At 38.3% G+C, this 23,828-nt stretch overlaps 1 protein-coding gene across 1 annotated transcript in view; it reads left to right on the top strand.

Annotated features, from left to right (window-relative positions):
* MCC (MCC regulator of WNT signaling pathway) overlaps window positions 1-23,828 on the top strand; it is a gene marked incomplete at its 5' end in the record, with an annotated part of 197,525 nt that overhangs the window by 14,314 nt on the left and 159,383 nt on the right. The window contains 2 exons of the mRNA XM_084305166.1: window positions 5,512-5,759; window positions 13,332-13,543. Of these exons, the coding sequence (XP_084161292.1) occupies window positions 5,512-5,759; window positions 13,332-13,543 (460 nt within the window). The remainder of the gene's footprint in view (window positions 1-5,511; window positions 5,760-13,331; window positions 13,544-23,828) is intronic.

Here is a 23,828-nt window from a genome sequence, read left to right as displayed (position 1 = left end):
CCCTTAATTCCAGAGGAGCAGCTACATACCCTGGTACCCTGCTTTTGGCCCAGACTAGGAGAATAGATCATGTTTGAGAAAATAGGAGTGGTTGTTCTATAAAACAGTTTGAAGCAGTGTTGTGTTTCTTGTGCACAGGTTAATAAGTTCTGTCGTTAAAAAATGATGGCATGATGTGGTCAGTGCTGTGCTCCTCTGTTCCCTCCTTCCTTGCACAGGGTGTTTACCCCCTGCTGATAAGGCAGCCTAGCTTACTTCTGCAGCACTTTTCTTGTCTTCTTTTTTGGCTTTTTTTTTTTAGCTTTTTCTTTGAGTCATGTGTTTTCTCCACAACAAGAGCGTCATTGCTTGCCTTCTGCAGTTTATTTGCCGAGTTCTGCAATTTGGCTCTTGTGCTTATAGGATAATCCAGCGAATATGCAAGAACCCATATAGTGCCATATAGACTCTAAGCAGTAGCACAGAACCCAGTGGCTGTGGAATAAAAGCTTTCTTGCAGGACTCTAGTCTGTTTTGATTATTCTTTCTTTTTTTTTTTTTTTCCATTTGCTTTCAACTTTGTGTTTATACTTTGCTTTCATCCCTTGAGATTTTGGAAGAAAAAATCCTCTAACCAGCAAATGTCAGACAACAATCTTATGTCTTCCCCCAGTTTTCATGTAGCCTGGGAAAGCATTATCATGAATTCCCTTCCTGATCACAATGAGATGTTAAAACCGAAGCCTTAGTGTGCGTTTTCAAATCCCAGCATCAATGGTATTGCTGCTTGGAATTTTAACTAGTGTGTCCAGCTAATGCCCTGGGTAACACAAGCCTGACTTGTGGTACTTATGACTCACTACAAATGTCAGTTTAGTTGAAAATGTCTCCTTTACAATCTTCTACCTTGTTCTGACGTAAACCTGATACAGTGAAAGGAGAGAGTATTGAGACAGTATAAAGTAAGTGGAACTTGACAGCCAAAATGATCAAGATGTGTTACTGCGTGACGTTTATAAAATATTAGAACTGCTCAGGTTGGAAAGGACCTTCAATGATCATCATGTCCAGCCTTTTGTGAGAAAAAAGAGCCTAGATGTGACTATCTAGCCCCCTGTCCAGTTGAACCTTGAAAACCTCCAGTGACAGGGACTCTGTCACATCCCTGGAGAGCTTGTTCCTGTGACTGATTGATTGTTCTTACTGTAAAGAAATTCCTTTCTTACATGAAGACAAAACCACTACCAGTGCAACCTGTGCTCATCACCTGTCTTCTGTCTTCCTCATGGCCTGCCTTTGGACCCTCTCCATGCTGTCCTTGTCATTGTATGGATTATGGGGACAGAACTGGACACAATAATCAGGCGTGGCCTGAGGAGCTCTGAGTGGAGGGGTTTGAATTGTCTTGGTTGCTCTAGCAGGACACTGCTGACTCTTGCTCAGCTCGTTGTCTGCCAGGACCCCCAGGTCCCTTCCAGCCAGGCTGATCCCCAGTCACACAGATCCTAGCCTGTACTCAGATCTTTGATTATGTTGTCCTTGCACTTGTCTTTGTTGAGTTTCAGACAGCTCTTGCTTGCCCCAGGTCTCTCCGTAAGGTAGCTCTCCATTCTGACATGTCCATCTCACCACCTACTTAGGTGTCATCAGCAGACTTTGTGTGGGTACTTTCAATGCCCTTGTCTAGATCGTTTATGAAGATGCTGAACAGTATGGGGCACAGGGTAGATCCCCGGTGGCCCTCACTTCTGCAGGCTGCCAGCCCAAGTAAAAACCATTGATCTCCATCCTCTGAGTGACCATCTGCGGGCCAGTTGATGGAACCGACAGAGTTCGAGAAGTGTTTGAACAATGATCTCAGACAAAGGGTCTGGTTTTTGGGTGATCCTTTGTGGAGCCAGGTGCTGGACTCAGTGATTCACGTGGGTCCCTTCCAACTCAGGATATTCTGCGATTCTAAGTTTCCAGCTGCTAAAAAGGTTTTATGGTAATTTTGCAAGAAAATATCTGATCTTTGCTTATGCAGCCTGCAGTCTAGGCGTACAAATGACTTTGAAGAAGAAAAGTCAAAATTAAAGACAATCTCAAGTTTCCTAGATGCAGACAGAGTAAAAAAAAAAACAACAAACATAAGAAAATTTGTTCCATACAGTTGTGTTATGAAATGCATCTAAACCAATTGTGAGCTATCTGAAATACTAACTTAAAATGGACTCATTTGTGAATGTCTCTCTAATCAAAGAATCACAGAACCATTCAGGTTGGAAGAGACCTCCAAGATCACCTGGTCGACCCATCCCCCTACCACCAATGTCACTCACTAAGCCATGTCCCTAAGCACCACGTCCAACCTTTCCTTGAACACCCCTAGGAACTGTGACTCCACCACCTCCTTGGGATCCCGTTTGAACGCCTGACTGCTCTTTCTGAGAAGAAACGTCTCCAGAGAAAAATGTTTGTGGGTGGAGATTAGGAAAGCTCTTATCAGCTTTCTTCATATTGGTTGTTACACTGGAGGTCAGTTACTTTCTGTAGTGCTAGTAGCCCTCGGTTATTTTAGTAGTTTCCGATTTCATGTTCTTTGTAATTAATTCCACCTTTTCTAGTGATTCTATAGGTTGCTTCAGGCAGTGCCTTCAAACTGTAGATGCTACAAATGATATTTAGTTAATGTTTGCGTAACAGGAGAGAAAGCTTAGCACCTTTTGACTGTCAGGAGCCAAACATCAATTTGGAGATGTCCTTTGTGGGCTGTAGTAAGACATGAGTGATGGAGACTTCAAGTTTTTGCACAAAGGCATTGTGTAAGGCACTCCCACAGAAGTGTTAGAAAATGCCTCTTCAGAGACTAAGGCAGCTTTGTCCTCGACCCCCCTGGTGAAGTCTCTCAACACTTCATTTCCTAGTAATAATTCCAGAGATTAGTTCTCCTCTGGGGAGTCTGTCTATCTTGTCACGTCGTGTGAAGTGCACAAGTAGTTCCTTTGTAAATTGCTTTTCATAATTCTGTTGCTATAGTTGAAGTGGTATGTAAAGCAGTTGCTGTCCATGCCACCGCAGCACTACTGGTGTTAAAGGTGGAGGATAACTCAGGTTTAACTGCTGGCATCTGAATTCAGGTTAGCGCTGCTTTATATTGTTAATGTAGACATAATTGAGTTGTTTCCCTCATGAAAACTTGAATGTTTTGTCATTGACCAGATTAAATGCAAAGAGCAAAACTGACCAAAATTTTAACTACAAGTATCACTTCAGGGTTGGCACATCTAATTTAATTCTCTTATCTCCAATTACATCAAGAAATTACTCTATGCATGATAAAATACATAGTCATAATTTTATAATAATAATAATAATTATTATTATTACACTTCACTCTCACAATTAGAATCTCTGCTAAAAAGTCCATTGTTCTAGAATTTCTGTGTGAAACACCAAGTTCCACCTAGCATAGGGCTTTTTTTTCTCTAGGATGGATAGACAGATTGACATGGATTGTGATACTAAATGCCTTTAGTGAAACACTTTATGCAAGAACTTCAGATACTTCACTTGACCTTGTAGAAACTTCATAAACCTTCAGAACAATGTTCAGGTATTTGTATTGAAATAATAATACTAAATATATTCTAATTCACATAATAGTAATTTTATTGCACGTTTCCTTTGTCTTCTTTCTATGGAAAGGTCTGCACAACGTAAAAATGAGCAGCATTTAAAGTAAGCCATGAAATATTCATACTGTTTGTGGTGTGAGTCAGTGTGGTAGTATTAAGCAATCCAAACCAAAAGTGTTTGAGAAAATTATGGAGGGAAAGAAATAGTAAAGGGTAAGACTGCTGAAGTAGTGATAATTTTTTTAACCTTTGAAATTTGATAGAATGATGCACCAAGTGATGCACCACTTGGCAGTGTAGAGCAGCTGTTGCTTCAGATCTGAATTGTCACCCACACATTATTTAGAATATGATTAGTTGTCATTTGACAAATATGTATCTGTCTTCCTTCAGTAGCTGGAAAGGTTGCGTCAAGATTTTGTTTCCTTCTCTTTCTCAATGCCTCTTCCTTTCTTTAAGTGAGATAGGACCAGATGGGAGGGGAATAGCAAGAAAAAATTATGAAATAGGGTCTTTTGCTGTCACTTCTTTTGGTGGCTGAGAGTCTTTAGCAGCAACAGTCTATCAAATTTGTCTCCTGCTGTTTGTGAAAGCTGAGCATATGGAAAGGGACAGAGGTGCTGTCTCTATATGGTCGGGAAGATTATTCATTCGTGGTTTGCAGAGCTGTCTTTGCACAAGAAAGCACTGGTATTTTTAGTGGTTAACGTTTTGGGAAAAGTCAGTGTGACAGTCTCTTCAGAAAGAACCCTCCTTTCTTGAGGGTCATTGTTGAGGAATGTCAGATGTTTGTCTAATACATGTAGTCCACATATTCACCATTATTTAGTGATCAACTTCTTACTCATGGTGCATTTTCTACCAACTGCTGCTGAATTTTTTCAAAAAAACTTAATCTTACCACAATTTTAATAAAGGAAAAAGGCGTTGAGAATAGTGGGGAACAAACGTCTTGAAGTGCTGCGTTCTGCTGAGAAAAATGTCGTACCTCAAATTAAGCCGAAGGGGTGTTCCTGAGGTTCTTTTCTTCTTCACACAAAACAGAGAAGAGCATTGGTCATAGTGTTGCTAGCTGTTCTTTTTTTTTTTTTTTTTTTTTTTTTTTTTTTCAGTATGTTTAGGTTTATTTGCATGCATTTATCCTAGGATAAATCCTAAGAATTATCCTAAGATAAGTCCACCGTATAAATTTTAAGTGTATCTTATGATTCAAGTATCTTCCGTATTGACCTGGTTGCAGCTGTCTTACAGCTACTCACACACGGTGCCAGAGTATTTTTCATGGTACTGCCCTCCTCGCAACTTCGTGAGTTCCATTAAACTGTTGGGCCAGTCAAGTTTCTTAAGAGGATTTTGTAGTCATAATGTTTGGAGACAGGTTTCCAAATGCTGTTTCTCTTTTCTGCTGTTTTCTTTGTCCTTCATATTTGTCCTCTTTAACTTAACTGCTGTTCAGTGGCAAAAGTCCCAAGTGTGGCCTGTCCCAAGTAAAATGGAAGTTTAAGTTGCCATTGATCTTATTGGAGCATAACAATTTAAATTCTTGCTATGTCACTTCTTCAGAAGATCCTATGGAGATCAGCAGCAAGATTCAGCTCCTACTTGTGTCTGTCTCTGGTTGTAGAAATGTGGGTAATAGCAGGAAAATAGAGGTTAACACTTGAAGAAAAATGTTTCTTGCTTTTCCAAGGTCTGTGTTGTAATTTCATGCCAACATCATGGTTTCTTTATTGGATTAACAAAAAAAAAAAAATGGTTGGCTTATTGAGTTTAAATCTATGCATTAATTCATTTCCAGATCAGACAGTATTTATTCTAAACTAAATTGTTTTTTCTTTTCCATTCCCATTTCTCCAATCTTTCTTCCACTTTCATCCCTCCCCTGCCCCCATTTTCCCTCTAAAAATATCCTTAGGAATGACTTGCTGATGGTGTGCCGCCAGCTGAATATGGAGGAGTCTGTCGCTGAGATCATGCACCAGCTGGGAGCAGATGAAAATGGAAAAATATCCTTCCAGGATTTTAGTCAGTGCCGCATGGAACTGGTGCGAGAAATCAGAAAGGAGGAAGTGGAGCTTTCTGTGAAATCGGATGACTCTTGTAAAAAGAAAAAGTTAAGGGATAGAATAGCTTCCTGGCCGACTAGCAGCAATAACAGTTTAGGTAGGTATGACTTCTGAATGTCGTGCTGGAGTGGTTTAACAGACAATAAACTCTGGAGTTTTTGTTACCAATTTTTCTGGTATCAGGATTTTCCATAAAGGGTTCTCTGAATATGCTTTGGCATAATTTTGTCATCTATTAGTGGTGTTATAAATGATGCAGCCTTCTCTTCTGGTGTGTTAACAAGTATCTGTTGCAGAACATCCTCTTTAAAACATCCTAGTCAGCCAAGACAACAAGCTTTCTTGAAGAGACAGGACCTGTGGAGCTCAGCTGATAACTGTGATGTAGTGAGCGTTTTGTTGTCCAGAAAGCCCAGACAGGCAGGTACTTAGGTAGAAATATAAACAATTAGGAAATAAATAATCTTTGTATTGCAGATATAGGATACTTTAGGAATGTGGATGTTTCTTGGCTGCTTTAAAAATTGATCCACTTAGTTGGGGATCCAAGTGCTGGATGCGCCAATTGAGAGGATACAGTAATTCCACTTTCCTTTTGCCCTCACTCTACCACCTAAAAAAAAAAAACAAAAAACAATCTCATCTACAGGAAGACAGGATGTAGGAACAGAAGATTATCTGTGTCATTGAGTTCAGTCTTCCTTAGCATTTTGATCAATTGCCATCAAATCAGAACTATTTACAACTACAAAATGCTTCCTTTCACCCTGTAACAGATGCAAGAGATCAGAAGACAGCTGTTGGTCTTTAGACAATAGCATGTGGTCATAAACCCACCAATGCAAGCTACTGTGGAAACTGCTGACGAGACTGGCGGCACTCTCGCTTCCTGAAGTAGCTGCATGCTAGCTAAACATGGCCCATGGTCTGGGTACAACCAGGCTTCAGAAGAAATCTGTGATTGTATTTAGTGAGAGATATATCCCCATACCTTTTTTTTAGACTAAATGACCCTAGATTTTTTTTAAAATGCTTTTGTAATAACAGGTCTTCCATTAGTCATCCCAATAATCTTCCCTTGTACACATCTTAATTAGCAATGTCTTTTTATTTTTATTTTTACTCTCAGATATATTTAATGCTTCTTCCTGAACAGTTTGCTTGTCTCTGTTTTGGTTCCTCATGTTTCTGACCTGTCATTCCTTTTCAGTAGACAGTCTCCTATAATGTAAAACATCGTGTGTATTGTTTCTGGTTTTTGCTTGTTTAGTGGGGTTCCTGTTTTTTTTTGTCTTGTAGTAACTCTGCATGTATTCTTGGCTTGTCTCACACATTCAAATGTTGCTTGCTTGCCTTGGATCCTTAGTGAATTTCCTGTCTTCCTGCTTTTTAGATTGACTGTACTTCTCCCTCACTATCCCATCATCTGATGCTCATTTGCTTTTTTCTTTTTGTCTTCTCAACATAGCGAATCTGTTTCCCAGTGCTCTTTGTTTTCTGTCTGATCTCTTTTGCTATTCTTTATAGTCATACCTTTTTGTATTTAATATTTCCTATGTTTATCCTTCTTTGGTATATATGCTTGAGGTAAAAGATGATTAACTGTTTAGTTTTTGTGTCCATTCTACATCACCGGTTACATTGAATCTTCATAGTCCCTGGGCGCAATTGCATTTCCAGACCATGAATCACCTTCAGGAGCAGTATCAGACAACACTTCAAAACCAAGATGACCCCTGAATATCTTCTATATTGGATTAACAATGGTGTATATTCTGTAGCTCATATATGTATATTCAGTTATCTTCACTGTCTTTGTTATATAAGAGAGGGCCTAAACTTTACTGGAGAAAGGTCTTCATTACAGTCTCAAAATGCATTCCACAAAGAAATCTTGTTAATTGCTGCCCAGAAGTGGTCAGGTGGCAAAATTGTGGTCATGTGTCATGTACCAATTCAATCTCTACTTTTTTTTCCCTGTTGGGGGGATATCTGTATTTCTAACGGCTGTATGAGAATAAGGTTATTACAATAGATTTGCCCAACAAATATTTCTACTCCCATATTTCCAGGAGGCATGCCAGAAAGCTAAAATGGATGACAGATTTAATCAAGATTCAGAATTCAGGTTTAGTAATACTCAGTTATATCTATGCTCAGCAAGTCAAACCTGCATGTGTCCACTAGCTTGAAATTCAGTAGAGTGTAAGATTTAACAGTTTAATCTTTTATTCAAATGCATGAAAAAGGACACTTTTCAAGTTACTAGAATTACATTTTTAGCTGCTCGGATATCAGCAAATCAAGGCTATTATAATGTATTCTAGTTCTCACACTGTTAAAGTCAATGGGAACTTTAGTTTGCAAGTACTGTTTAGTGATTTTTCTATAGATAAAGCTGAATGTGAATTTTGTTACTTTAATGTTCTTCTGAAATCCTTTAAAATGTGTTAAACATGAATAACTTCTGAAAGTGTTGCTGGAGACTTGCAATGACAGTATGGTAACCTGACTCTTTAGAATATCACTTCAGTAGGATATACAGGAAGAATGTCAGTTTTTGATCAGATCTGTGGGCACTGCTCCAGTTACGGAGACTGAGAACCATGATGGGTATATTAAATCTGTGTGAATAGTGTATCCAGTGATGGAAGTGGATTGCTCGGCAAATGAGCCCTTACAGTACAGAAGAACTATGCCTCTAATGATTTAAGGCAGGAAATGACCCGAACAGCTGTGGCTTCTGCCAGGTTTTTCAGTGCTAATGTTTTTACATGTTTTATGTAAAAGCTAGAATTAGAAGCATTTGTATTATATTTTATATAGATTTGTGTGCGCTTTCCAGGTAATTAGTAAATTGCTGGGTTTTGTTTCGTGATAAAGATAGCCTGTTTTGCAGATGAATAATAAATGATGTTTATTAGTGAATTCATTCATTAGACCAAGTGAAGGATTTTCTGTCCCACTGAGAGGTGCTTGTATTTACTGGTCTGATTTCATATTCTAGGTAAATTGTTATGAATGAGTTCACAAGCAATCTTGAGCTGTCAGTTTGTGATAAGTAATCAGTTCATAGCCAACTCCCCTGTTCTCTTTAATGAAAATAAATCTCTTGAAAATTTCATATGGTAATGTATTCACGTTATGGATCAAGCATGAGAATAAATCAGAAGAATGATAGAAATTCAGCCTGAAATTAAGCTTATGGGTAAACATGAGAGGCTGGCCAGTTGGAGCTGAAAAATCATTACTTTTACTTTGCACGAATTCCACGTTTGATCTTATTGCAAATAAATTGCCTTCAAGAAAGTGATGCAGTGACTACGTTTGTTTATGCTACATTTAATTAAAAGCTTCGGAGCTAATATGATCTCAAAAGTGCACTACAGATTCTTCTTGAGATTTATGAGCAGAATTTCATCCTAGATCTGTTTGACTGAAACAGCCATGACTATCTGTTAGGCTGAACTTAACTACATATAAATTTACGTTAACTGTAAATGATTCCATTTATTAATTTTAAATACTCCTTTGATACTGCTGTCTTTCTGCAGATCAGCAGACTATATGTACCCTTTTTTTTATCCCTAAAAACGGAGAGTGCTAAATTCTATGAGCAACAGAATAAATGAACCTGTTTTTCTGTGGGATTTGCATTTGACAGCTGACTAATCTTATTAAAACTGCAATATATAGTGTATTTTAGACAGTAGCAAATCTAGAAAGGAAGGTATTATACAGAATGGGTGCTATGCTGAAGGTATTATTCAGGAATGGAAAATAGCAATCAGGCTTTGTATCTCTGCTGTTGAAGACACACAGTTGAGTTGTAACTGTGTGACCTAGAGACCAGTTGTGCTTTGTATTATCCTTCATTGCCAACTGTCTTCATGTTTGCCATTAATATCTTTATTGATGATCTGGACGAGGGCATTGAGTGCACCCTCAGTAAGTTCGCAGATGACACCAAGTTAGGTGCGTGTGTCGATCTGCTTGAGGGTAGGAAGGCTCTGCAGGAGGATCTGGATAGGCTGCACCGATGGGCTGAGGTCAACTGCATGAAGTTCAACAAGGCCAAGTGCCGGGTCCTGCACCTGGGGCGCAATAACCCCAAGCAGAGCTACAGGCTGGGAGAGGAATGGTTGGAGAGCTGCCAGAGCAGGCAGAGAAGGACCTGGGAGTGATGGTGGATAGTCGGCTGAATATGAGCCAGCAGTGTGCTCAGGTGGCCAAGAAGGCCAACGGCATCCTGGCTTGCATAAGAAGCAGTGTGACCAGCAGGGCTAGGGAGGTGATCGTCCCCCTGTACTCAGCTCTGGTGAGGCCGCACCTCGAGTACTGTGTTCAGTTTTGGGCCCCTCGCTACAAGAAGGACATGGAGGTGCTTGAGCGGGTGCAGAGAAGGGCAACGAAGCTGGTGAGGGGCCTGGAGAACAAGTCCTACGAGGAGCGGCTGAGGGAGCTGGGCTTGTTCAGCCTGGAGAAGAGGAGGCTCAGGGGCGACCTTATCGCTCTCTACAGGTACCTTAAAGAAGGCTGTAGCGAGGTGGGGGTTGGCCTGTTCTCCCACGTGCCTGGTGACAGGACGAGGGGGAATGGGCTAAAGTTGTGCCAGGGGTATTTTAGGTTGGATATTAGGAAGAACTTCTTTACCGAAAGGGTTGTGAGGCATTGGAACAGGCTGCCCAGGGAAGTGGTGGAGTCACCATCCCTGGAAGTCTTTGAAAGATGTTTAGATGTAGAGCTTAAGGATATGGTTTAGTGGAGGACTTGTTAGTGTTAGTTCAGAGGTTGGACTCGGTGATCTTGGAGGTCTCTTCCAACCTAGACAATTCTGTGTGTGTGATTCTGTGTGATTCATAAGCCAGGCACATTTGAGAAGCCCGTGCAGGGTAAGCTTACAATATCACACATTTCCTGGTATCATGGATCCTTCAGTGCCGTACCATTTTGGTGGTTTCTCTCTTCTACTCTGTGAGCAAAGATGAAATCATAGAATGCCAGGTCCATCGGCATAGTCTGGTGAAACTATCTTTTACCAAACTAAAAAGCATGTTTGTATGGTCATGACTTATAGTCACCCACTTCTCTGTTGCAGTATGCAAGGCTTATGCACAGAATGCTAATTGTTAGAAGATGAAATGCCATTTACATTCAGATTAACACAATTAAATGACACCAGCATCAGAACGTGGCCCTCTGTGATATTACCTTTGCAGGAGGTATGGCATCATACCTAATGGATCCTCACTTTCTGATTACTACTGTAAGAGCAAGTGTTGTATGTCAAATACGACATATATCCTGAGTGAATTACCAGCTGTAACTGAAGACACAGTTTTGACAACTCCAGAATTTCTCTGCTGAGCCCAGACACCAAAGGTGAATGAGTGAGGAGGACAGCATGTTTAGCAGCTGGAGTTCCAGAATCTGTTATATTGGTCAGATTTAGAGAACAGCAATAAATTACTAGAAATACTGGAAATGCCTTTCTCTCTAACAGTCATGACTCTTCTCATTTTTGGAATGTATATTTTAAACCAGGAGTACAGGCTTGAACTTTTAAGAAAACTTGGGTTAAATATACAGTCACAATACTGTCATTACAAAACAAACAAACAAAAACCAAACCAACAATAATTCCATTTGTGACTGCCAGGTGTTTTCTGCATCAGTTCAGTGTTTTAATCGAATAACAGGTAGTGAAGTCTACGAAGGCCACTTGGTTCTTCAACAATGCTGGTATTGCTAATTCAATTAATATGAGAGCTTTTTGCTCAGGACAATGTCTTTCAAGTAATAGAAATTCACAGTGCACATACTCTGTTGAATGTGTGCCATACTTAGTCCTGTAAAAACAGGTGTGATACAGCCTGCTCTCAATTTTGTGGCTGCCCCTGTGGAGACAGAATTGTCTGAAGTATTCTTGTCTACTCTGGGAGAGGGCAGAACTGGTTCCCCATCTCCCCTCGTCTCCTGAGACATCTCTGCTGCTTCAATTCTGTTGGTTGCAGATTTTCCTGATGTACTGTATACTGTAGCCACAAGAGGGCAGAGATGTGTAACACTGTACTTAGTAGTCAGTGCCCTACACAGGATGTAATGTATTTATGGTTTGGATGTTAAACAGCTGGCAGTGGTATCTCAGTTCAACTGTGCTGGACAGCTTGCAGCATGCAGCTAGATTATTCACAGTTGATGCATACATTTGGTGTAAAAGTAATTGAATTAGTCTTTAATAGTTACCTGTACATGTAATATGAATCAAGTTTAGTTACGTTACTATAAAATACAATTCTTTTGTTGTTATTTCTACTTGAATGCTTAAAAACTAATGTATTCTCTTTACAATAAGCCAGGGAAACCATCTCAGGGTTTCTTAAGAGGATTTATCAGGTATAGCTGCTGTACAGGGCTGTTAGGATGTTGATCTAATGATATAAATTAGTTGCTACCTTGCTTCCCTTCTGGATGGTTTTCTATTTGCATGTTTGCAGATTTAACTTTTTTGGGGGAGGAAGTGAAAAGGCACTCTACTAATAGTTCATTACATAGTTTGTTCTTTCTCCCTGGCATTTCACTTAATAAGTGATAAACACTCACTTGGAACGCTTTGAGTGTTCAGAGAGAGAAATAGCTATAAAGGAAAAACTTTTGAGCCATCACGATGGCATTACAGACAATCACTTACATTTTGCTGATGGCATGGTGGATATAGAGCTTTGCTAAAGTTTTCAAATCTGGATTTTATTCTGACTTTTAATTTAGAATGGGTGCTTGGACAAGTCACTTAATTGTTTTCAGTATTCTTTGTGCTACATGTGAAAAACTATAGCGCTGCCCAGGGTTATTAAATAATCTATGGAATATTTTGCCATGCAAAAATTTTAAGCCTAAAATCTAAAAGCTTTTTAAAGGATTTAGACTGTTGTATATAAAACAGAAATCCACAGGGATTAAATGGTTACTGATAAAATAAGAAAACTGTTTAAAATTTGGTTTAGGGTTTAAACCTGTCTCTGACTATAAGAAATTGGAAGGATTATACAAGAAGAAACAGCAACCCTCCATCTTCCTGATCTAAAAATTTTCCCTGAAGCATTCATTGTCTCTAGCTACATGACTGTAGTGTTGCATTGATTTTTTAATGAAACACCTTGTGACTGGTGTTTCTGTGGAACCTGAACTGTAACGGGCAATTCTGAGATAATGAGAAAGTGTTGCTAACATAAAAATGTCATAAACACTGTACACCTACAGAATTCATATGTTGTGTTGTTATTCACTAAACTAAAAGTTAAGAAGTATGGTTTTCCTCTTCTGTTCTTTGATTAATGCTGTTTTTTAATCTGACATAGTTAGTGACACTTCTTCATTCCGTGGTTCTTAACTGCTGTAAATTAAACTACTTATTTTACATCCTTTAGTAAATAATGTATGCAAATGTTTTTCATTTTTTCATCTGGATCCTGTGATTTAGTTAACGTTCTGTGCATTGAAAATGTTACTGCTTTTCTTCTTTCTTTCTGGTATTGTCAGCATGTGCAAGATGGGGTATAACAACAGTGGAGCTGTTTGCTTTTTATTTTTCTGGAAAGGCAGGCTGGCTTGTTTCTGTGTTCTTTATACATAGCCCATACTAGAATGGTTTTCTGTTTCTGCATTTTAGGTGCCTTATCAGGAGCCAGAGAAAGCTGGGAGTATGATTCAGGAGCAAGAGACCTTCAGAGTCCAGACCTCCAGAGTCACTTTACACTACTGAAGGTGTTGGAGAATGGTGGAAGCAGTGGGACTCAACAGGCTGCTCTGCAGAGGCTTCTGTCTCAGGCCTCAAATTTTAGCAGCTCTGTTGGAGGAAGTTACTTGGAACTTGCCAACACTGTAAGTGCATTTTGCCTCTGCTTTTAAGTTCTGTAGATATTTTTTTATTGCTTTTTCCTGATGAAGTATATTAATCCATCCTTTGAACTGTCATGGAAACAATGCCAGGCTGCTGTTGCCTTTCATTTGCAAGAAAGCTAATGTGATTTTAGCAGTTGAAAGGTGCATAATACTTCTATAGTTTGTATAATTGAGTTCTACCAGAAAGGATAGGAGTTGCTGAGGAACCAAGTTCAAGTTCTTATTTTATACAGTTTAACAAAAGACAAATTATGTGTGAAAACTTCCTACCAAACATTTATTTATTTATTTTTAATCAGGGCATCAGATTGTTTAGAAGTATTGTGCAGAAAAGTTCTTCCGGTGTTTCTGTACTGGCCACTAAATTTTCGATATTGGCTTTAAACCCTCAGTTGCAGCATATTGTGCTCTTTATTTCTGTAATGACTATTCTCTGTTGTATAAAAAGTGCAGCTGTTGAAGCTATAAGGCTTTATTTTTGGCTTTCCCATCAATTTATTGGGATCAAGTTTGTGTTTTAGCTTTAAGTGAGGCATGTTATAGAAGACTGTTTCATAGCATGTTTCTGATTATGCTGCACAGGGTTTTAAGTGGAGAAATAAAAGATGATAAAATGAAAGATACATTTTTTGAATTTTATGATCGTTTATTGTCACATTTGACTTTGAAATTGATACATGATAATTCTAGCTGCAAGGGAACCTTAGGAGGTTGTCTAGTTCAGCCTCTTGCTCAAGACTTAATGCCTAATGGAAGTGGTTACTGGCATCAGAGTAAAATCAACTTCTTTAAGGTACATTACTCAAAAAGAAAATACCCTGAAAGTGTTTTTAAAAGACTTCTTCTAATATATATATGTTTTAAATTCATGAACACGGTCTGATGTAGGACCGAAGTTTCCAGGTGCAAACTAAAAATATGTAGATATTAAAACATGATTTATCTAAGAGACAAAAGACCTCAAGTAAGTTGACAGTTCCGTAATCGAATTGTGTCCTCATTTTCTCTAGCAAGCACAGCAAGAATTAACTGTGGTAAATTGTGAGCTCTGATCTTTGAGACTGGACAGAAGCATTTGAAAACTGTAAAGAGCAGAAAAAGTGCCAGCACACACGTAAAGAAGGCAAGATGGAAAATCTGGGTAATTATAAAACAGTTAGCAGCATTACTTATATCTCCCAGTATTTTTCTGGAGATGTGCGCAATTTTGACTAAGAGATGACATCTTGGTTTATATAAGAACAATCATGTCCAGCCAATCTAAAACCTGTTTTTACAGAACATTAGACTTTGGATATAGTGAAGGGATAGAAGATGATGTGTATCTCTGGTAAGGCGTTTGACCCTGACTTGAATAACGTTGTCACAATCAAATGCAGAATAGGGTCTAAACTACTACTTAGGTATTTGCGATTGGTTTTAAAGTTGTGAGGTGCTGTGTTTTTAGTACCTTTTTGAGCTCTGTTCTGCCCCATTCTCTGGTTTGCATGAAAACACTAACAAACTCAAATCAAACTCTACTGGTAAAATCAGTGCTTATCCACACTGCAAACTGGATTTGTGGTCATCCATTAAAAAGGTGCAAGTCTAAGGAAGATAGTGAATCAGTGTTCAGTTATACATATTTTCATGACTTTGATTGGTTTGCTTAAGAAAGTATGTTTTTGGAAAAATGTGAGCTACTTCCCATAAGCTTATTTTAAAGGATGTAGGATGATGCTTAACAGAAGTTTAAGTGGAGCTGCTTAAGACCGATGTAGCTGTGCAAAAAGAATGGAGTGAATATTTTTATTTCTGGATTAGGACTATGAGTTGCTGTGTCCTTTTTGATTGGAGTTCATTCAGATTTCAAGGTGGGTGTGTACTAATACATCCTCTTTCTGTGCTCCTCCTGATTTATGATGATTCAGAAGTGGTGGGCTTTAGAAGCTGTTGTATGTTTGCAAATAAGAAGACACAGGTGTGCAGTGTTATTTAAGAATGCACGGTGTGAAGGCTACTGCATCACTCTAATATGTAGCTATCTTAAAAATAAAAATGCTGAAGGCTCATATGAAATAAGGTCTCCAGGTATGATGGCTTTCTTTGTTCCCACCTCTAAGTTCCTTTTATGCTTACTGTTTTGAAAGACACCTTATCTTTGTTTTAACAAGCATCTATCCTACTTTTAAATATTCTATGCTCTTTTAAACCATAGGTACAATCAATAGTCTCTCATTTATATGTAGATGAATATAATAACATCTCCATTTGACTCCTTCTTAAGCACTGGTATCATGAGTAAAAGTCATATGCAAATTCTTGCTTTGGTTTTCTTACAATGGAAAGAAGAGGTGAGAGAAAATGGAGAGAGAGATTTACTTTGTTTTTCACTATTTGCATTTATTCAATTTACACTGTTAATACTGAGGGACTTGCTACAGTCTAAATTTAGACTTCTAAAGAGAGAGACAGGCTTAGAGCTGTGAGCTATTATGGTCCTTTATTCTCTGTCTCTTTCTCAAAATGTTTTACCAAACTACATTTGCCACAATGATGGGCCTACCTGCTCCCTTGGGTTCATTTTGACACATCCCAAATCATTTTCACACTTCTGTGGGCTACATCTAGGGAGCTTTGCCATTTGTACAGAAGGAGCTGGGCAGACTTCATTACACTGTAACTAGGGTTGCTTTTAAAAAACAAACAAAAACAAAACAACAACAACCCCCCCCCAGAAAAAAAAAAAAAAAAAAAAAAGATGGATCTTTTAATAACTGCATTTCTGCCCTTTTAGAGTTGATTGTTTCTTTTTGTAAAACTGTGTGATAGAAGAGCAAAAATTTTAAAACAAACCATGTGTGGACATTTTCCTCTGGTACATAAATGCTGCTGAAGTTAGCCGGAGTTTTAATCTTCTTCAGGATGATTACAAAAAAATAGAACCCTTCTCTGTCATCCTGCTCTTGTGAATGGTTCTTGACAATTGAACATCTCCCAGATATATCTATGTGGGCCGTATGTACATATTCTTGAAAGTAATGTTTTTTACATTTCTTTGTAGATGTTTAGACTTCAGACTCACAGCTCTGAAAAAATATCTGTTGTATGGCTGAACATGTGTAACCTGGGTGGTCTCTGGTTAGAAGTTGTGATTCTTTTTTCTCTGTACGTATGACTATGCAGTCAGGCTAAAGACATCCCAGTGTATGTATAGCATGTCTAGCATATGTATAGCATATCTTGCAGCATAGATTATATTCCTCAATCAGAGGGTCTTCATGATGCTTTTAAATATTTAACTACTCAGCAGCATTTATCCCTGTTCCTTCAAAAGAGTGATGAAATAATAATAAAAAAAAAGCTGTTTGAAATTTAACCATGCATGTTCATTGCATGTGTTTGTACCTTTTAATTTCATTTTGCAATATTTTTGTTTATTAACACGTGTTCACATTCAGCTTTTATTTTACCTGAATAATTTATTTTGTAGTCTTTCTAGAATGTATAACTCTTTCAGCGTTTTTCAGATTCATCACAAGCAGTAAGAACACATTTCTCTTTATAGCTTCTCACATTGGTACCAGTATTTATGACTAACATATAAACCTTTAATGTGACCTGTCACCACTTACTGATGATGTACCTGTTTGTGTCAGTAGGTTAAACACTACTGCAAATATCTCTGACAGGAATCCACGTACATGTTCCAAATGTAGTCAGTCTGTGTTCTTCATATATATAAATTTTTAATTGCATTCAGATCTAAACAACTTAAGTATGTTTCATGGATAGCAAAGAATTCAAGCATTTCAAATTACTTCTGTCAGGAGTGTGCCTGTTTGGCAGTTTGCTTTGTATTTGTTCTTGTGTCTGCAAAGTTGGATGAGAATTGCTAGTCTGGGTACTTGTATAACTGTGGAGAAATAACTGATTCATGTAGTGTCGCATCTGCTTGCTTCCCAGGAGGCCATGCAATCTTGATTTGTTCCTGTGGTGCTATCAGGAGGAACTGCACTCTGTTGTAGAAAATGAAGTATTGTTGTTCTCTGGAAACTTGACACAGGGCAGCATTTTGATATGATATGCACCCTTCACACTGGAATTCCAGTGAAGTTCAATAAGATGAAGGAATGAGGTCTGCATATGTTTAATTTTCTTTTCATATTCTCCTTGCACATGATTGAAACAGAGTAGGCAAACTTGATACTTTTTCTTTATTGAGTAGAACATGTACATATAAATGCTCATGCATATCTGTGTGCTTACTGTTGGTTTCTGTTGCCTTATTTCAGTGTTGGTAAGATTAATGTATTTGTTGTCACAAGCAGCTATATTTACGTCAGTAAAACTAACTGGGATGGTTTGATTTGACATGATGATACGTTGATATGATTTCATACCTCTGTTCTGTCAGCTGGAAATAGCTCTGTTTTGTTCAGGAAGTTCCTGCACAAAGATCTTAAATTTTAAAAATGTAGCTCAAAGCATGCTGATGTGTATTTTTTAACTAGCCAGTCTCTGGACTGCTATGTTCTGGAATGCTTTAATCTCTGTTTTTTTCCTTCCTAAGACGCTATAACTGTGAATACACCTTCCTTGCTATAGCTATTTTGGTTGTAAACATTTAGGAAATATTTGATGGGGGTATGGTTGACTTGCAGAGGAGAAAAGTACAGCTTTATTTTGGTGAATAGCCTGTGGTAGGATTCCTTCATGACCACTTGCTTCTAGAAGCCCATGTTGCTGTTTCCTTTTCAAAGCAGTTGTGCAAGTACCACAGATTTGCATGTTCATACTAACTTAGAGAGAAGGGCAAATTTACAGAGTTACTTTCATTGCTTCCTTCAGCATCTCGTTGTTCTGGTCACTGACTAAGCAGGCATGATCCTGCTTTATCTTGAGCAGAGCTGTCAGTGCAAGATGAATGTGTCCAGAGCACTGGTGCAGATTGCTCCACCTGCCAACTCTGCACTCATTTCTCATCCTAAAGGGAGCTGGTTTTGGAGCATCTCCATCAAGAATAAAACAGAAAGCTAATGCAACAAGATTCTTAATGCATCTTCTTGAAACTTTCCTGGAGTATGCTCTCGAGTATGCTCTTCCTCAGCTTATCCTGTTTGGTTTGTATGTATGTGTACCTCATTTAGAGGTATTAGAGACTTTATTAAGCTTGGGACTGGATTGTTTTGATCACGCATCTCTGTGTGACAGGATGCTTTCTGTACAGTGCAATTAGGGTGACTAAAACAAATTTACTTCCTATTGTGGATCATCTGTGGCAAGTGTAGGTACCATCTCTGCGGGACACACAACTCAAACGTTCGTGAAGAACAAAAGCAATACTGCAAAGATTCATAGCAAAGCCATGTAGCAGTTGTATTGATGTAAGCTTCTCACCATGATCACTAGCAGATGAGAACCTGGTGTGTTTGTTTTAGGGAAGTGTCATGTTCTCTGAAAACAGATATTACCACAGTTCCTCTTTGTCAGACTCAGTGGATGCTTGCATTGCTAATTTTTCCTTCTTCAGAGTGTTGAGCTGCAAGTTATGAAAGTTATGACAGACAGAACCATTGCTTTGGGAAAACTATTCCTTTTAGTTTTTACTGAGTGATAATACTTCAGAAGTCACCTTTTTTTTTTTTTTTTTTTTTTTTTTAGGGATAGGTGGCTTTTCCTTTGCCACTTAGGAGATCTGTGCCATAATTAGGCAAAAATCATTTGCTATGTGACTAGCAGAAGATGTTTCTGTGTAACTAAAAGTGTTTTCTTATAAAGACTGATATGATCAGATTATCACAGGTAACAGGAGTCTGCTTTTTAGTCTTATAAATAAGTTTTTATTTGGCAGAACTCAATGTAGAGTGTTGAGGGAGTAAAAATGACGGTACTAAAAAGCCCATAGCACTCTCCCTCACCCCCCCTAAAGCTGTAAACCTTTGTATATGTACTGTAATTTTGTTAGGCTACATTATTGGCACATTTTAACTAAGCTGGTGAGCGTAGGTTTTCAGATTGACTCCTTAAGTACAGGAAAGGTGGTCTGGTTGCCAAAAAAAGCAAAAATGCTTTTGTAGGGGAGAGGGAAAACAGGACTTCACAGAGATTTGTGACTGCTGTGGAGAGACTTTTTTTATTCAGTCGAGGTACATACTCTTAACAGCTATCCTAAGTATGAACCATTTTTTCTGTTGTCCAATTTGTAGCAATCAGCAGTAAATTAAGCATGAATTTTATTGCAATTGCACAGATATATTTTTGGGTAAATGCTCTTTTAAATAAAAGTGTCAAGGAAGTTGAAGACAGAACTACACTTTGAAAGGTAATTCCACAGCTGGTTTGTAGGTTACTTTTGTTTCGTGTCACAGTTAATGAGACCATACGGTTAGGCATCTCATTTCTTTTCTAAAGCTTTTACAGTTTGACAGCTCAGTAAGACGTCCTTTTCTGGTGCCCCTTTTTGTTCTTTCCCTTCTCTCCAAATTTTGTATGTTTAAATTCAGACTGCTTGTTCCTCAGTTTGGGAAGCTTCACTCCTTCAGCTTCCCTGTCTCTTACATACAGGGAAATTTGGACCCCAGAGTATCAGGTATCCCATGCTCTCATGGAACATCTTTTTGAATAGGAGAGAATAATGCCTTTCTAGTCCGTTTGCATGAGACTAGTGTTGATAAGAAAACACATTCTATGTGTTTCAGGGAATTTATTCAGTGCCATGTCCACGCTGTAAGTTAAACCAGAGTGCACAGATTGATTTTTCCCAGGTTATTTTGTTAGGGAATCTACTCTGTATTCAGCATCTAGTGCACACTATCACAGTAAATCACGGGAACTAGGTCTCTTCCCCTCCTCCCCTTATCCCCACTTGTTTTCAGTCCTACATGCAACTGTTACTACAATTTCCTTTTATGAGCTGTTAGCATAAAAATGTAGGCTAATGATTCATTCAGCTGAAACCCTCCTAGGTAGGAAGGGTTGAAGTTTAAGAAGAATTCAGTGGTGTGGACAATGGAGCCTGCATTTCATAAAATATTTGTGCCTAAGATAATCATGCCTTTTGTGTCTTTGCTTCCAAGCTGGACATGTTTCCATTCAACCAGGCTTAAAATAAGATCTGAGAATTCCATTGAAGTGAAAACTGATTATGGGAATTCAGGATTCAGGAGGCTTGCCTTGTCAGAAAGCAGTCACGAAAACAGTTTTGTTTGATGGACATATTTTATGTTTTAACATTCTGTTGGAAGCTGTTTGTCTTTGATTTCAAGCCAGCATTGTAATGGAGTTAGTTTGTTGACACAGGCATCGTGTGTAATAGGATAATGCAATGTGTTCATACAATCCTGGCTTCTGTGTCCCTCTACTAATGCTCAGTTATGCATTTTTCTCTTACAAGTTAAAAATGGAGATTATGGATTAGATCCTCCTGGAATCATCTATGCTATGTAGTTATTGGATCATAACAGACATAGCTGAGCAAAAGGCAGGTTATAAATTTCCTTGAAAACTTCTTTTGGTTGCATATTAGCACCATTTTTTTCTCTATATTAGATGATAATGTTATAGTCCCTTTCTTAGGACTCTATGCTGAGGTTCCTTTTTTGTTTTGTTTGAATCCGGTTTCTACCTCCACCTGCAGATGATCACAGCCCAATGTGATGGGTTTCAGCACAGGGCACATTTATTCAGGCAGCCTTTTAATAGATCCTTTTGAAAGAGGCTTTGAATTGGATCTTTTACGTGACGGTGGAACAATATCCTGTACAAGCAAGTGAGGAAGGTAAAGCTCACAGAATGATGGTTTTTAACCCGGCTCTGCAGTTGTAATTGTATAATGGGAACTAGCACGTGGCAATCAGGTGCTACAGGAAAAGGAGCTCTTAACCAGTCTGTCTAAATAGATGGTTTGAAGGCCTAGGGACTGAGTTACAAAACTTTAAATTTAGCTTATTTGCAAGGACTTTGTACCCTGCACTTCCCCAACTTCTCTACTACATAGAAACTGTTTGTGCAACTCCATTTGTTCACTGTAGTTCTTAGAGCTCTGGCTATGATGCACATGCTCAGATCTTTTCACTTTTCCCTTTTTTTTTTTTTCTCAGTTGTCCGCAATGAAGAGCACTTCACCTTGTGTACTGGGCTAGCATCACTGCACATAGCTATACAGAATGTAGCATCATTATACCTGCTTGGCAATGGTAAGCTGAGCCTGAGGCCTGGGGTTAGTCCTCTGAACTAACATTAAAGTCCTGCATTCCAGTGTGCCAGAAAGATTACCATGTAGCTCTAGTCATGGGAACTTCTGTTTTATTAGCCTTTCTACTTGTTCTCTGTCCACTTGCTGCAGTTGTAGTTGGCTGAGCTTCTATGAACCCTCATTTATTAAAAAGTTGAGAAGACTTTTCCTTCTCCCTTTTTACAAGTATGCTAGACTCTTATGTTTTGATTACATGATATATAGGTATTTTGAAAATGAAGTGAAAATCTTTCCACAGTGAAAGTTTGCACAATTGAAAATGGACTCTAAGTGCTTTTCCAGTTCAATGCTAGTTCAGATCAAATGGAGTAATCAACCATTATAATGTCAACCGTGCAAGACAAGGCAGGGTTTCCACAGAAATCTATCAGTGTCATGATTAAATTCATCAAGATGTTTCTGCTCTCTGGAATCATTTCTCTATCACTGGTCAGGTTTGGGATATTGACCCAAGGCAGTGCAAGCTATTGGCACCATTCAAATTCCATGCTTCTATTTCTGTTTTGTGTTTTTGTAGTGAATGTATGGTTGTTAGCATAGCTGTTTGGGGGAACTATTTTGGTGCCATTGCAGAGAAAATGGGAAGTGAGTACTTCTTCACATATATTCACTAGCACTTCCTCTTTTTGCATTTTGTGAAGATAGTTTTCAATATGATTGCTTCATTTTGGGATATAAAACCATATTGTCACTTCTCAGCTGGGAGACAGATTATGATAATACCTGCTTTGTACTACATTAGTAAACTCCACTTTTCATCATGGGAGAAAGTAATCAAAATAAACTATTTGAATTTCAGGGAGGGTGGTGTCTGCTCTGTGAAGAGTTGATAGTGAAATGAGAACCCCGCTGATGTGCACAAGTGAGGTTTGTACCCTTAAGCTAAATAGCCATCTCTTATTTCCTACACAGAATTTCCTATTACTTTACCTACTTGAAGCTATAATTTTAGTGAATTGAGTGGAGAAAAAGATGTTGAATCTTTCTGCCTTATGCATTTTTAAAGAGATGATAAGTGCCTATTATTGGTTGAATCTAATTCTTTGCCTGAATGTTGATTGTCTGGTATGTATTACAGAAAAGAATGAAAAAAGTTTGTTTATCTGCTAACCCCCCACAAGGATGCCAGGTGTTTCTTTATAATGATGAAATGTCTTGTGCTAGATTTCTAAATCATAATGACAGAACAAAACAGACTTTTTATAAGCTGGAGTTGTTTATTTGCTGTGGTTTCATTGGTTGAAAGACCCTTGTCTGAGTGCGTAAACACTAGAAATATTTAGCAAGACATTTCTGAACTTAATGAAATAAGGGAATATCCAGGTGAGGCATGAAAGTAAAGGAGATTTTAGCTTTGTAACCGTGTTCATAAATGGTATTTTCATGAACATGAAGAAGTGTAACTAGCTTCAGAAGAGTGTAAACGGGTCTTGGGTTGTAGAAGCAACAGACCATAAAAAAAGTCAAAGATAACATAAATGCTAAAGCAAGATTGCTCCCCGTCCCTCCCAGTGTAAAATGAAACTGTCAGGTACAAAGGGTGAAGCAGCAATGAGGCAGCAGTAAGGCAGTCATGAAGATTATGTTCAGAAACATAAATGTAGAAACATATATAGGAAAAAAAGTCACTGGAGAAATTCAGAAGTTAAAAGAAAAACTGCGTTTTGTAGAGTAGACAGGCAGTTAGAGTAGAGAGCTTGGATTTTATGTTTAGCTGTCTGGAGAGAGGAAAAAAATAGACGTTTTGGGAAAAACAAAGAAGATTCATATTTACTAGATCCTGAATAGTAGGAAGTTGAGAAATGATCTGTAGGCTAAATTCTTGATCTTCATGAGCAGTCACTAAACTGTGTAGCCAAGGAAGACAGCCAGTAAAATATACTGCAGATGAGAGCTATAGGAATTCAACTGCAACGGTCTTAAATTTGTTGGTGGTAGAATGGATCTGGTTGAGAACTAGAGGTTTTAATTCACCAGAAATGTATATGTATCATTTCGGCTCCAATGATTGTGGAAGTAATTTTTGCT

The sequence above is a fragment of the Netta rufina genome (genome assembly GCF_964035555.1).
Source record: "Netta rufina genome assembly, chromosome: Z".
Taxonomy (NCBI): Eukaryota; Metazoa; Chordata; class Aves; order Anseriformes; family Anatidae; genus Netta; species Netta rufina.
The sequence above is the reverse complement of the archived record's forward strand: the minus strand, read 5'-3'. Positions and strand labels throughout refer to the sequence as shown.